At 40.1% G+C, this 12,998-nt stretch overlaps 1 protein-coding gene across 10 annotated transcripts in view; it reads left to right on the forward strand.

Annotated features, from left to right (window-relative positions):
* The window catches only part of AKAP13 (A-kinase anchoring protein 13), a 248,043-nt gene that overhangs the window by 47,120 nt on the left and 187,925 nt on the right, over positions 1 to 12,998 (forward strand). For all 10 annotated transcript variants that reach the window (XM_064366197.1, XM_064366198.1, XM_064366200.1 and 7 more), the window contains exons 3-4: positions 1,462 to 1,758; positions 11,199 to 11,382. In XM_064366197.1, the coding sequence (XP_064222267.1) occupies positions 1,462 to 1,758; positions 11,199 to 11,382 (481 nt within the window). The remainder of the gene's footprint in view (positions 1 to 1,461; positions 1,759 to 11,198; positions 11,383 to 12,998) is intronic.

The following is a 12,998-nucleotide window of genomic DNA, read 5'->3' on the forward strand; positions in this document are numbered from 1 at the left end:
GAAATGACATGTCAGATGCCTGGCGTGTAATAGGTACTTGGTTGGTAAATACTTCCTACCACCCTAGAATTATACAGCAGTGAGAGATTTCTTTTGCCACAGGATGAAGGGCTTAAGGAGGCCCCTGGGAAAAAAGCATGTGGAAAATCAACTTATTATTCTGATTACATGGAAAAAACATTGTCTCTTTCAAAGACAGCAGAAAGCTTTGTTCATTCCAAGTCTGAAACCTATGTTGGCCTGTGCCCGTGGTTTGGAAATTCAGTCTCAGGGGCTATGTAGAGGATTTCCCTCTACGTCCTCAGCTGTAGAACAGCAGTCTGAATGTGTTAGAGAGTCAGGGAAGTGACGCATGCATGGGTGCCCATGATGAGTCAGGGTTAGGGTTAGGCAGAGCACAAAGCGGCATTCACCCAAACAACAAACACATTAACTCAACTTTCTTTTCTTTTTGTCATCAGAAAGATAATTTATGGAAGAAGGATGATGATAGGAGCATAGTTCTGGCTGTTTGACATCAGCATGTGAAAACAGGAAATACAATGTGAATTGTGATGAGTGTATTCTGCATATTGGAAAGATTTAATTCTGTGAGGCTAAAAATTCAAAAGAAAGCCTGATTCTTTAATAAGGCCTTACCCGTAGACGTGTGATGTTAAATCTTGCTGACTTGGCTCCAGCCGTGCTCTTTGGAGTGGCATGCAGCTTGCTGCCTCCAGCCACCACTCCTGAGGTGCCTGCCAGTCTGTACACTGGGCATCATGGAGACCTCGGTGTGTTTGCGTCTCCTGAATTGGGCTCCTAGCCCTAGCATTGCATTATCCTCATGCAAACCAGGTAATTTCATTGAAGTCTTCATTACATTAGTGATTGAGATGGGAAAGAAAGTGTATCTGAGAACAAAAATCATTATTTATTTTTTTAGGCTGTGGATTGCTCATAATAGTAAAATAAAATCAAGTAATTATGTGCTTTTCCAAGTGCTTCATCATGTGAGCCTTTGTATTGTGATAATGAAGTAAGTGCTAGTGAATCTGTAAAATTCTTCCTATATAACTTGTATGAGTGATTTTTTTCCCTGTTACGTTTTCAGATCTAATTTAGTTCAGTAGCTACTTGCAGGTCCTTGAGCTTTCATTCTTAAATTTGTTCAAATCATAGCGCCTAGTTGAAATTCAAGCCTGTTCAGTTCCAGATACCATATTATAGCCGTAGTGAAAACTGGGGCACACAGTTAGTGCTCTTTGTTAAGGGAGTTGGTATTTGCAAATAATGTTAAAAGCTGAAAATGGAGTTTTAAGAAGTTTGGAAAAATGCCGTCAGAGCTCAAGAGGAAGGAGAGGGGTGTCTTTTAGGATGAGAAATTTGTGTATCATGAAATAAGAGCTAAGAGGACCCACCAGCATCCTTTCAGCAGAGAGACTCTAATACTACATTTTTTGCTGCCTATGTTTTCTTTAGGTCATGATTGCTGTGAGACAGTGAAGGTGCAGCTCTGTGCTTCCAAAGAGGGCCTTCCTGTGTTTGTGGTGGCTGAAGAAGACTTTCATTTCATCCAGGATGAAGCGTATGATGCGGCTAAATTCCTAGCAACCAGTGCTGGAAATCAACAGGCTCTGAACTTTACCCGTTTTCTTGACCAGTCGGGACCCCCATCTGGGGATGTGAATTCCCTCGATAAGAAGGTGGTGCTGGCATTTAGGCACCTGAAGCTGCCCGCAGAGTGGAATGTGTTGGGGACAGATCAGAGTTTGCATGGTGAGAATTTATATGGTCTACAAACAAACTAAGTTTGTGATACTTCTTTTTTTTTTTTTAAGTGGGGCTGCTCTTCTAGGTCATCATATTCAGGTCTTCCACAGAGGCTGAATAGATCTTAGTTACTATAGGAAAGTGGCCTCAGTGACATCTCTTCTAGGTTCTTCAGTTGAGCTGATAAGCTTGTTGTTGCAGTGAAATGACCCAACGGACTACCCAAGGAGCGTGGCACATCACCTTCCTGTGGGTCTGGATTTCGGGCTTGATCTCTCAAGTGTAGAAAGTGACATGTCCTTCAGGAGGAGACTAGAGTTACTTTTTGGTATTTAATGATCAAAGACATGGTTTTCATCATTGTATTCTGAAGTTTTCTAAAGATAGCCTGGAGGTGAAGGAGAGGAAAGATTGTGCAGTGAGTGGGGAGGAGCATGAGAACAGGGTGCACTCTGAGAAACCACACACTTCTTTAACCAGGCTAGTGTCACTCTTACTGACTTTATCTGTTGGCCCTCCCTATAAGAGTTCACTGAAGAAAGGACTCCACCTTTTTTTTTTTTTTTTTTTTTTTTGAGATGGAGTTTCACTCTTGTTGCCCAGGCTGGAGTACAATGGTATGATCTTGACTCACTGTAACTCTGCCTTCTGAATTCAAGCAGTCCTCCTGCCTAAGCCTCCCAAGTAGCTGGGATCACAGGTATGCGCCACCATGCCCAGCTATTTTTTTTTTCCTGGTAGAGTTGGGGTTTCACCATGTTAGTCAGGCTGGTCTCGACCTCCTGACCTCAGGTAATCCACCCGCCTCCGCCTCCCAAAGTGTTAGGATTATAGGTGTGAGTCACCGCACCCAGCCAGGACTTCACTTTCTGAAAAACATTTACATAGTAAGTATATAAGTATGTCCTCTTTCTCAGACAAGGGTTTTTTCACATAATTCTGGTAGCAAATGACATCTACTTGATGTCATAATTGTATAGATACTTTTTAATGAAACATAATGTGTACCCGGAGTTCAATGAGTAACATCCAGTTTTCCTCCTGAGTTCAAGTCCAGTCGAACAATTTAGGAGTCCTGAAATAGAGATCAAAATGTTTACTTTATTACTGATGAAATCTAGATTGGAAGCCTGATGTTACAGCTCCTGCCAGAAGGGTCTGCTTGTACTTTCTATTTCTTCAATGAAAAAGCTGATCTTTGACACCACTGCCCTACAGAGTCCACCAGCCTTAAGTATTGAATTATGTTGGGGGAGCAGTTCCTGAGGAGCAATACCCAGAGGGGCCCGAGTCATGCATACTTAGTTCCTACACTCAAAGTTTTGTCTTCTTTCATGGAAGAATGGTAAAGAAGTCTTTGCCAGCTGTGATTCTCTTAAATCTAAATTTAATAGTTAAGCCTGCGATCAGCTATCAGAATGGTGTCCCATACTGTCAGGGGCATACTGTCAGATACTACCTGGATAGTACTGCCCAGGTAAAATCTGAAAGGAAGTATCAAATCAAGGAAGAAAGGCTTCATTCTTTCCTTCCTCTTTTTTAAACTATAGTATCCAAGAAACTTCCGTCTTGCTAATATTTAGAGATCAGAATATTTGACATTATATAGCGCTTGAGTGCCTTTTCAGAGACCCAGTGATGGGCTTGAATACCTCTAGCTTCTGCCATTTCTTTTTTTTTTTTTTTTTTTTTTTTTTTAAAGATGGAGTCTAACTCTGTTGTTCAGGCTGGAGTGCAGTGGCGCAATCTGAGCTCACTGTAACCTCTGCCTCCTGGGTTCAAGTAATTCTCCTGCCTCAGCTTCCTGAGTAGCTGGGATTACAGGCATGCGCCACCATGCCCAGCTAATTTTTTGTAGAGGTGGCGTTTCACCCTGTTAGCCAGGATGGTCCTGATCACCTGACTTCATGATCTGCCCGCCTCAGCCTCCCAAAGTGCTGGGATTACAGACATGAGCCACCACACCTGGCCACTCCTGCCATTACTGTATTGATAGGGGAATGTTTATTCTGGCTGCCTTTCACAAATTAGTGTCAAGATAGTACTGCATTAGTTATTTGTGGGGCCTATAGTGTTTCATGGTTTTGTTTTGTCTTGTTTGAAGAGGGCCTAGGAGTTGGATGGTTTTATGTTACCATGATTAAAAACAACTATTAGAAAAAGCAAACATCTGAAACTTTGAACATCTCTTCCTCTGTTTTTTGTTTGCTTTTTTTTTTTGAGATGGAGTCTCGTTCTGTTGCCCAGGCTGGAGTACAATGGCACGATCTTGGCTCACTGCAACCTCTGCCTCCCGGGTTCAAGCAGTTCTCCTGCCTCAGCCCCCCAAGTAGCTGAGATTATAGGTGCAAACTGCCATTCCTGGCTACTTTTTTTTTTTTTTTTCTGCATTTTAGTAGAGATGGGATTTCACCATGTTGCTGAGGCTGGTCTTGAACTCCCAAGCTCAGGCAGTCCACCTGCCACAGCTTCCCAAAGTGCTAGGATTACAGGCATGAGCCACCGTGCCCTGCCACCTCCTCTCTCTGGGCCTTTAACTTCCTTGTTTTTAATAGGAGGGAATTGGCCAGCTTTAATATTTTTTTTGTACTCTTAGTGTACTGGTAAATTTTCTGTTGTACAAAATTGTTCAAGCAGTGTTAACAGAGGCCAAACCGCATATGAATACTTAAGGAAATACATATTAAAACCGTAATGAAATACCATTACATATTTATCATAATGGCTACAATGAAGAATACCAAGTGCTGGCAAAGATGAAGAACATCTCATTTTTCTTGTAGGAATGCAAAATGTATAACCACTCTAGAAAAATTTGGCAGTTTCTTATAAAGTTAAACATACACTTAGCATATGACCCAGTAATCCCACTTCTGTGTATTTATCCTAGAGAAATGAAAACTTACAGTCACCAAAAAGTCTGTGCACAGATGTGCTCATAGTAGCATTATTCATAATCACCAAAAACTGGAAATAACCCAGATCTCTCTCACTGAGTGAATATAGAAGCAAACTGTAAGACATCCATATAATGCGATACTACTCAGCAAAAGAAGCAAACTGTTGACATGTGCAGCAACTCGGATGCTTTTTAAATGTATTATGCTAGGAAAATGAAGTCGGTTTCCAAAGGTTCCTTGCTACATGATTCGATTTATATGATATTCTGGAAAATGCAAAATTATGGAAAAAGAATAGATGAGTAGTTGCCAGGGGCTGGGAGTGGGGGAAACATCTGACTGCAAAGGACTATCGTGAGGGAATTCTTTGGGTTGTTGGAGTTGTTTTGTATCTTGTTTGTGGTGGTGGCTATAAGAATCTATGCCTGTGTTAAAATTCATAGGAATGTACACCCTGTAAAGGTGAATTTTATTGTACATATATTTAATAATCAATTACAAAAGAAATTGTGTAAGTTAGGTGTATACTTTGCAAGGTGAAATGCATGGAAGTGACTTGATGGAACTGCCTTTAAGTCAACAACTGGGATCAGGAATCTGATTTTGAGTGCTCCGTTCACATTCTGCAGTTCACATTGTTCTGTCCATTGTTGATTAGAATCTAGGAACACTGGGTACAGTAAGGGCAAAGTAGCATCAGTTAAGAGTCCGTCATGCTTGCTGTTGAGGGACGAATGTAATGGAATAGTCTGTTTAAATAAATGAGTTGCATATCAAATACTTTTGAATAGATATTTAAAGGAAAAAAGGACAAAGTAGGCATGATGCCTGAGGTAATACAGGTAAATAGGACTTCTTGCTGTTGAAAGCTAGGATGTTTACAGGTATTCTAGCTTAACACTTACAAAAAGTAGTATGTAAGATTTATGGCTAATCCTCCTACTCTTTTAGTTGTTTAGGCGCACTGCTTTTTAGCTTTCTTCAGGTCAGTGACTCCTTTGGAAATTGCTTAGATTTCTCCTCAGAAAAAAACGTTTATAGGTGCCTACCTGCAAACATTTACACATGATAAATTTCATGGTCTCCCTGAACTTCAGCCATGAGCATAAAGTTAGGAATTCTGGGTTTTAACTTTGCTATTGCTAAGTGGGAATAGCATGGGCATTGGAGTCAGTTTGTTTGCATCCTGGCTTCATTGCAAGAGTTTGTGCAAAATACTTACTCTGTTACTTAATTTCCTCATCTGTGAAATGGAGGAATGTGTATTCTGATAATGTGTGCTAATTTGTAAGCTATTCATTTTGAATGTACCATTTAGAGATGCAAAACATTGATGTTTTACTTGTTAGAAAAATTAATCTTGACTTTATGAACAAGAAGGAGTTTATCATTTTAAATCTTCCAAGTGTTCTCTGATCCCTAGTTACATAAACAAGCTTCTACATTGTACTCTTTGCCACAGTTCTGCCTTAAATTCAGGTGATAAGGATTCATCTGGGTGGAGGGTGAATGATGGGGCAAGGATATTTTTTTTCCTCTCTGAGTTTTCCAAGTCTTACTTAGTTTCTCAGCTGGGTGGTTGGTGAAAATGGTAAACTTAGGAGGGTTTTCCTTGTGCAGTAGCAATCAGCATAACTCCCAGGTAACTTAGGGTGGGCCCACTGTGGACTTGCTCTAGGGGAAGCAGGGAGAAATGTCCTGCGGGAAATCTTCATTCTTACTCACGATATTGTATAACCAAGTGAAAAGAAGATCTGATCATCTTTGGGGGCAAGAATTCTCCCCCAAAGAGAAATCTGGGTGGAGAGGAGGAAGACAGATTTAGGAAAAACTACACCACGAACGACCTGTGTATTCCCAGTTCTGTGTATCTGATGTTGGTTAACAGGTCATCCACCATAATCATTTGATGGTTTAGTTCCCACCCTCCTTCAAAGTGTTTGGTAGCTTTTCATAAAAATTTTTTCTTAGCTACATTATTGTTTGTGTACTTTTTCAGCTATCATCACTGCTATAAAGAAAATAACGTATTTTAAAACTGCTAGTGGTTTTCTTTTTCTTGGCAGAAGATTAGTATTTATTGATCCCAAGACTAGTAGTGTCAGGACTTGAATTCCAAAAGGTTTTGTTGCCTCTCAAACCTTGTTTTTGTCACAAGGTTACATGTCTCATTTTTCCACAACTGCATTTTCTCACACTGGCCTGTTCTCCTTCCTTTCACATGCAGCTGAGAATGTGGGACTTTAGGTTTTTTAAGAGGTTGTCCAGCATAGTACAAAGAATGGTGACTTTGGAATCATAGGAATGGATTCAAAGAGTACTGGGAGCAGGGCTTGCTAGGTGGATTGATGGGTTAGGAAAGTAGTCCTTCATTATTGTACTGATCCTCAGAACTTAGAGCATTTTACTTAGAGAATCTGACCATTTGAAAAATATACACCCCTCTAGCAGGCTCATCATGCTTGAATGCCTACTAGGCACATCAGCTTTTTTGCAGATCTGAGGGAAGGTGTGTGAGAGGTGTGTCCAGCATATAGGTAAATAGAAAGCAGGACATGAGACACTTTCCACTTTCCTCCTCTGTGGGTAGAAGCTAAGCCTACAGAGATCTTTCCAATTAAGTATGGCTAAACAGGATATCCAGCCGACGTGAGGTCTATGAAATAACATTACAGCATACAGAAAAGGGAAAAGTATCATAAGTATTCAGATGGAAGATTCTCTGAGGATGTGCTTTCTGTAAGAAATAACAACAACAAAAAAACGCTTTATATGATATTTCCCATTTGTCCTTTAAAGAGCTCAGTTAGATCAGATTTATTAGGAAATTAGAGGAGACGACAGCCAGGAGAAAAGTAGGTTTTATATCAGTCAGTGTTCAAGGTAGAGAAGCAGAACCACTAGGAGAAATATGTTAAGGTTTTTTATAAGGAATGGTGCCTTTGATTGTGAGGGCTAATAAGTCTAAAATTCGTAGGGCAGGACGGGGAGGGAAGGTCATGGGCAAAGTCAGCCCACCAAGGTGGGCCAAAATTTCATGTCAGGAAGGGGAGATCGTGGGTGGGATAGAGCTCCACAGCCACAGGCTGGTGCTGTCCTCCACAGGTGGAGTGGAATCGCTTCTTTCCAGGAGAAACCTCAGCCCCGCTTTTAAAGCCTTTAAGTTGATGCAGTCAGGCCTACCCAGATAATCCAGGATAAACTTCCTTATTAGATCAGCTGGTTAGGGGCTTTAATTACATCTGCACAAAAGCTGTTATGATGAGGACAAGGATGGAAGGGAAGTGAGTTGGCAAAAGTAATGCAAACATCCAGAATCCTAAAGCACAATTAATTCACACTGGGGACAAAGGACCCAATTGACGTTGTAGGAAAGGCCATTAGTGATCTAAAAAACAAAGTTGAATAACTCAGAATACAGAGGAGTACTAATACAGAGAATAGAGAGCAGAGATGGATCTGAAATTACTGAGCTGTCTGCAGTTTAAACAGACAAAAGGAAGAAAAGCAGTGATGGAAGCTTTCATGCTCTTAAAACGGCACAGACTAAAGGAGGCTACATTCATATATTCATTTGTTTATCCTTTTGCACCTTGGCCTCTTCTACAAACCTAATTCACATGATCCCTGAATCCAGTAAATTCAATCTCACAAATTTGTGTAAGAAATTAATGGGAGAATCTCTCTAAAACTGGGGGTATATGCATGCGGCAGACTACTCAGCAATAAAAGGGAATGTACTACTGTGTGCAGCAATGTGGACAAATCTCAAACATGCTAATCAAAGAAGGCTTACACGAGAATATATATTCTATAATTTCATTTATATATGGAGTTGCAGAACAGGTAAAACTAAGACAGGTGAAAAATTCAGAACAGTGCTTAACTCTAGGAATGAGAAGAGGATTAACTGGGAAGCAGCACAAACTAACTTTTTTGAATGTTGGTGATGTTCTGTATGTTGATAGAGTTGTATATGCGTTTGTCAGAATTTATCAAAGGGGTATACTGTACCATTTGCATTTCATTATATATAAATCACCTAAAATTGTAGCTACATATTGAATGCTAGTTAATTACATGCATGGTGAAGTGGACTGATACTTTCAACTTATTTGGAATGCATAAAACAAGTTGGATGGATGGGGAAATAGAGGGAAGAATAACTGGATAGATATGTGATAAAGCAAATAGAGAAAAACATTAATTGTAGAATCTAGGTAGTTGAGTATCTGGTTATTTGCTGTATAATTCTTTCAATTATATGTGTACGTTGAAAAAGTTAAATGTTGGAGGAAAACATGAAAAGGTGCTTTTTAAACCACATTAACTTAGCTTGATTGTATGATTGCTTGTTTTTATTTCCCAACAAAAAAGGGAGTAATGGAAAAGGTGTTTTGTTTTTTTTTTTTTAAGATGCAAGACAGAAGAACTTGCGATTTTAAATCCTGATTTGAACTCACCTTCATTTCCACAATGAAGATAACCAGACATCATAGGGTTACTGTGAAGATAGAATGGAAAAAGTTGACATAAACTGCCTAGCTCAGTGCAAGGTGCATAGCAGGTCCTCACTCCATTGTTTTCTTGTAATCTGTTATGTTCAGAAAGGATCTACATAAAAGCAGATGTAGGGTACCAGTTACTAAGACTTTAAGAAATTGAGAGAGGATGTAGTGCAGGAGTCTGGGCGTCAGGTTCTGAACAGGTGCATGGCCTTATTATTGGGATTTCTACGCAAATGCTGAGCCGATTCAAACCAAATACAGATCAGAAGAGTGGTTGTGGGAGCGTGGTAAAGAGACAGCTGCTTCCAAGTTGGAATTAACTGGCCTCTAAAAAATCACGTTTCCTAGTTAGTGCCTTATTAGCTCTTTTGTTTTTGATAAAGATGTCAGAACAACGGTAAGGCACAAGGTAAATGGTGCTATTTGATCTTTTGTGAGGATTCTATTTGTCCTTTTGTCTGGTCTTGCCACCTGTTCAGAGGTGTTGATTATTAAGATTTGTACCTGCACATGTAGTTGTTTCTTCTGGGGTATATCCTTTCCAGCCCTGTGCCTCTGCTCAAACACCCTATAAATCCTGAATTGGTCAGCGTATATACAGTTCTGAAGGGAAAAGATACAATGTGGAAAATTGTGCTTCCAAGGAAATTGCCCTTAGAAATAGGGATACCAGACTAATAAACAGATGACATTTGGAAACACTGTAATTGAGTTTAAAATCACACCTTCAAAAATCTGTTCATTCCTTTGTAATACTCTCATATAGAAGCATTGGAGTACTTCACAGTAAGGAGAAAACCACTGGGGGGTTTAAAAAGTCTGAGTGCTCAGTGAAGAAGTTGAGACCCGTGGGAAGCCACGAAGAATGCGAGATGATAGCTAAGCCGAGGCAGGCACAACTCCAGGGTGCCATTCACAACTCCCTGGAGTTGAGTGTAATACAGCCTTGTGGGGCCATATGTGACATCCCTGCAGGGACCTTAGTTCCTGTCATCATAGGTTGGGCATGAGAGGGCTGCTGAGAAAGAGGGTATGGCTAGTGAACCTTGAATGTAATTTGAAGTCCAGGAGGACAGTGAAGAGAGCAGGGAAACAGAGGAACTGGCATTTAATGAGTATCTACTACAGTTAGTCATAGTAGTAGCATTTCACCCATGTCTTCTCATTTGTTACAACTCTGTGAGTGAGGTGTTGGTATCTCAATTCAGGGATGAAGAAAGTGAAGTTCAGAGATGTTACCTGTATCATGCTTTGTCACACGGATGGTAAATGCCAGATTCGAACCCAGATTTGTCTGACTCCAAGCCCTTCCTCATTCCATCACTTTCAGAGTGACTCAGTTTACTAAGAGGAAGCCTTTATTTCAAGTGAAGTAAATGTTTTCCTTTATGCAGCTATTAGTGGATTGTTTTAGTCTTCCTTACTAAGTGCCAGAAGATGCATTTCTTCCTCTCATTAAACAAATAAATAAAGCTGGCAGTGCCAGAAATTTGATTTGCCTTTATTGTGGAGGAATAAAAAGCCCCATGTGTACTGAACAAGCAGAACCTGTTTTTAGTGTTTAGCCAACTCCTGTCTGGGTGTTCTTATAAAAAGTAATTATACCCTTTATGATACACCCATTTAAGTCCTAACAGCTATTTCCCGATGGACCTCATGTTGTGTGGGGCTGTATTTGCTTCTATTATTTGAGTAAAAAATGTGTATTGGGGGCATCATGTCTATATGCCTGCCTATGACATTGGTTGAACAAACACTGTCTGTTAAGTCAGAATATAGAAATGGCTTGATTCTCTTTTGCAGGGCTATGTTCTGTTGAAGCTTGTGCTTCCTATACTTTCTATAGCTTTGTTTTGCCTTTACTCGAGGGCTGATTCTACCTGGCCACAATAAAGCTGCTCACACTGTATGTTGTAGCTTAACGTTACAGTCTTAAGCACTTGGAGGCAGCGGTGTTTACGTAACTTGTTTTTATGTTTGTTTGCTTTTTGTTTTCCTATTCCCCTCACTTAACGTTCATTTTCTCCCCCATTTACAGATGCTGGCCCACGTGAGACGTTGATGCATTTTGCTGTGCGGCTGGGACTGCTGAGGTTGACGTGGTTTCTGTTGCAGAAGCCAGGTGGCCGAGGAGCTCTGAGCATCCACAACCAGGAAGGGGCGACGCCTGTGAGCTTGGCCTTGGAGCGAGGCTATCACAAGCTGCACCAGCTTCTAACCGAGTAAGTGCTCCTTCTCCTTATTTCTCTCCTCTCATCCCCAGCCCCACCCCCGTTCATAGTAGTACCGCCCACATGGCATCTCAGTGTGAGTCTGCAACTCTGTACCTTGCCTTCTGCTGTGGGTTTGTAAGCTTGCTCCTGCTAACCACTTGATTGTCAGAGAGAAACGTAAGTCATATTACCATTTTCTCTCTCCTCTGCCTCTCTGCCTTCTCTGCTTCTTATCTCTTGTAGTTTACTATTTTACTCAAAAGTCAGAATGAGCCTTGTCTGTGGAGGTAGCATAACATTACCAATGTATACAGCTTATCTTGGTTTAGTACAGGAGGGAACAGATTTCCTATGTCATACATTTTTTTCTGATATGTCTTTAAGACTTAAAAGAGTTTATTAATTAGAAACCAGTACTTTCATATTATAATTGCATACAGAAACTATGGTAAACATTTAAGTTCTGGATTGAATGTAGTCTCTGTGAATAAAATTTGAGAGCAGTAGTTTCTTCATATGAACAGCAATAAAAGCAACTGAATTGTCCTGGAAATGTGCAGTAGGAAATCCTGTCTATCTTTAGGCCCAATTATTATATTTTCTGACTCTTTAAAAATTCTCTGGAGGAAGGTTGTTAGTCAAAACATTTGAAGAGTGCTCTTTTTTTTTCTTGTATAAATAAAGAAATAAATGCACTAGAGCAGCCAAAAGTTTTTATTGGATTGTTTATATAAATAAGTTTCAAGAATAGTTTCTTTTGTTTAATATATTTTTCGAATAGTTTTGTGGTTATTATCTTTTCTACCACGTTATCTGAACAAGTATAAACCCCTTTGGATCTGTGTTGTTTAGCAATTGAGGGACCTTTGCAAATTGAGTCAGTATTAGCAAATTCTCATATATTTTGCTCATGTCAAATTTAATTTAGTTGTGCTTTATGTTTTACCATTTTTAGCTGTGTATATAGTCTGGAAGGACCAAGAAGAGATCTCAGAATGTAATGCTACTTATGGTTATATAAACAGTTTTTTCTTGCTTCAATTGCTAAGCTAATAACTTTCCCTGTCATGCTAGACAGATGGTTCTTTGCAGAAAGCTTTGTGATGGGTGCTACAGATACGGTGCTGGTAGGAGGGGCACTTACCTCAAATGAGCTTTGGATACCTGAGCTCTCCTAAGACAGTATTCCAGGGAGTGATGCATTCTACTCCTTCACACTTCCCATCTGGCCAATGATTGGATTCATTCTACTGTTGGCTTCATGGCCTCAGGAAGAGAGGCCTTGTTCCAGAAATTGAAACAGTTAACTCCACATAACTACTGTGATGCTTAAATGAATTTCCTCTAAATTTGATTTTTTGCTGGGAAGCAGAGTTGGTTAAGGACTGCCATCCAAATGGGGAAATAAAGTGATTACAACAGCTTCGTTATATCCTTGGAGGAGATGTCACAAGACTGTTATTGCAGCATAGCTTTAAGGAAACTAGAGTGTGTTTGTTCTGGACTTTTTTTGCTTGCTTTAAAGTACTACCTCTGTTACATGTGGAAAGCCACTTATCTCCTTTTGAAGGTAGATTGGTGAGGGAAAACCAACCTGAGAAATCTCCAAGTAGAGGACCCAGATA

The sequence above is a fragment of the Aotus nancymaae genome, unplaced genomic scaffold, assembly GCF_030222135.1.
Source record: "Aotus nancymaae isolate 86718 unplaced genomic scaffold, 86718_ANA_hifiasm-v0.15.2.pri h1tg000064l_0, whole genome shotgun sequence".
Classification (NCBI taxonomy): domain Eukaryota; kingdom Metazoa; phylum Chordata; class Mammalia; order Primates; family Aotidae; genus Aotus; species Aotus nancymaae.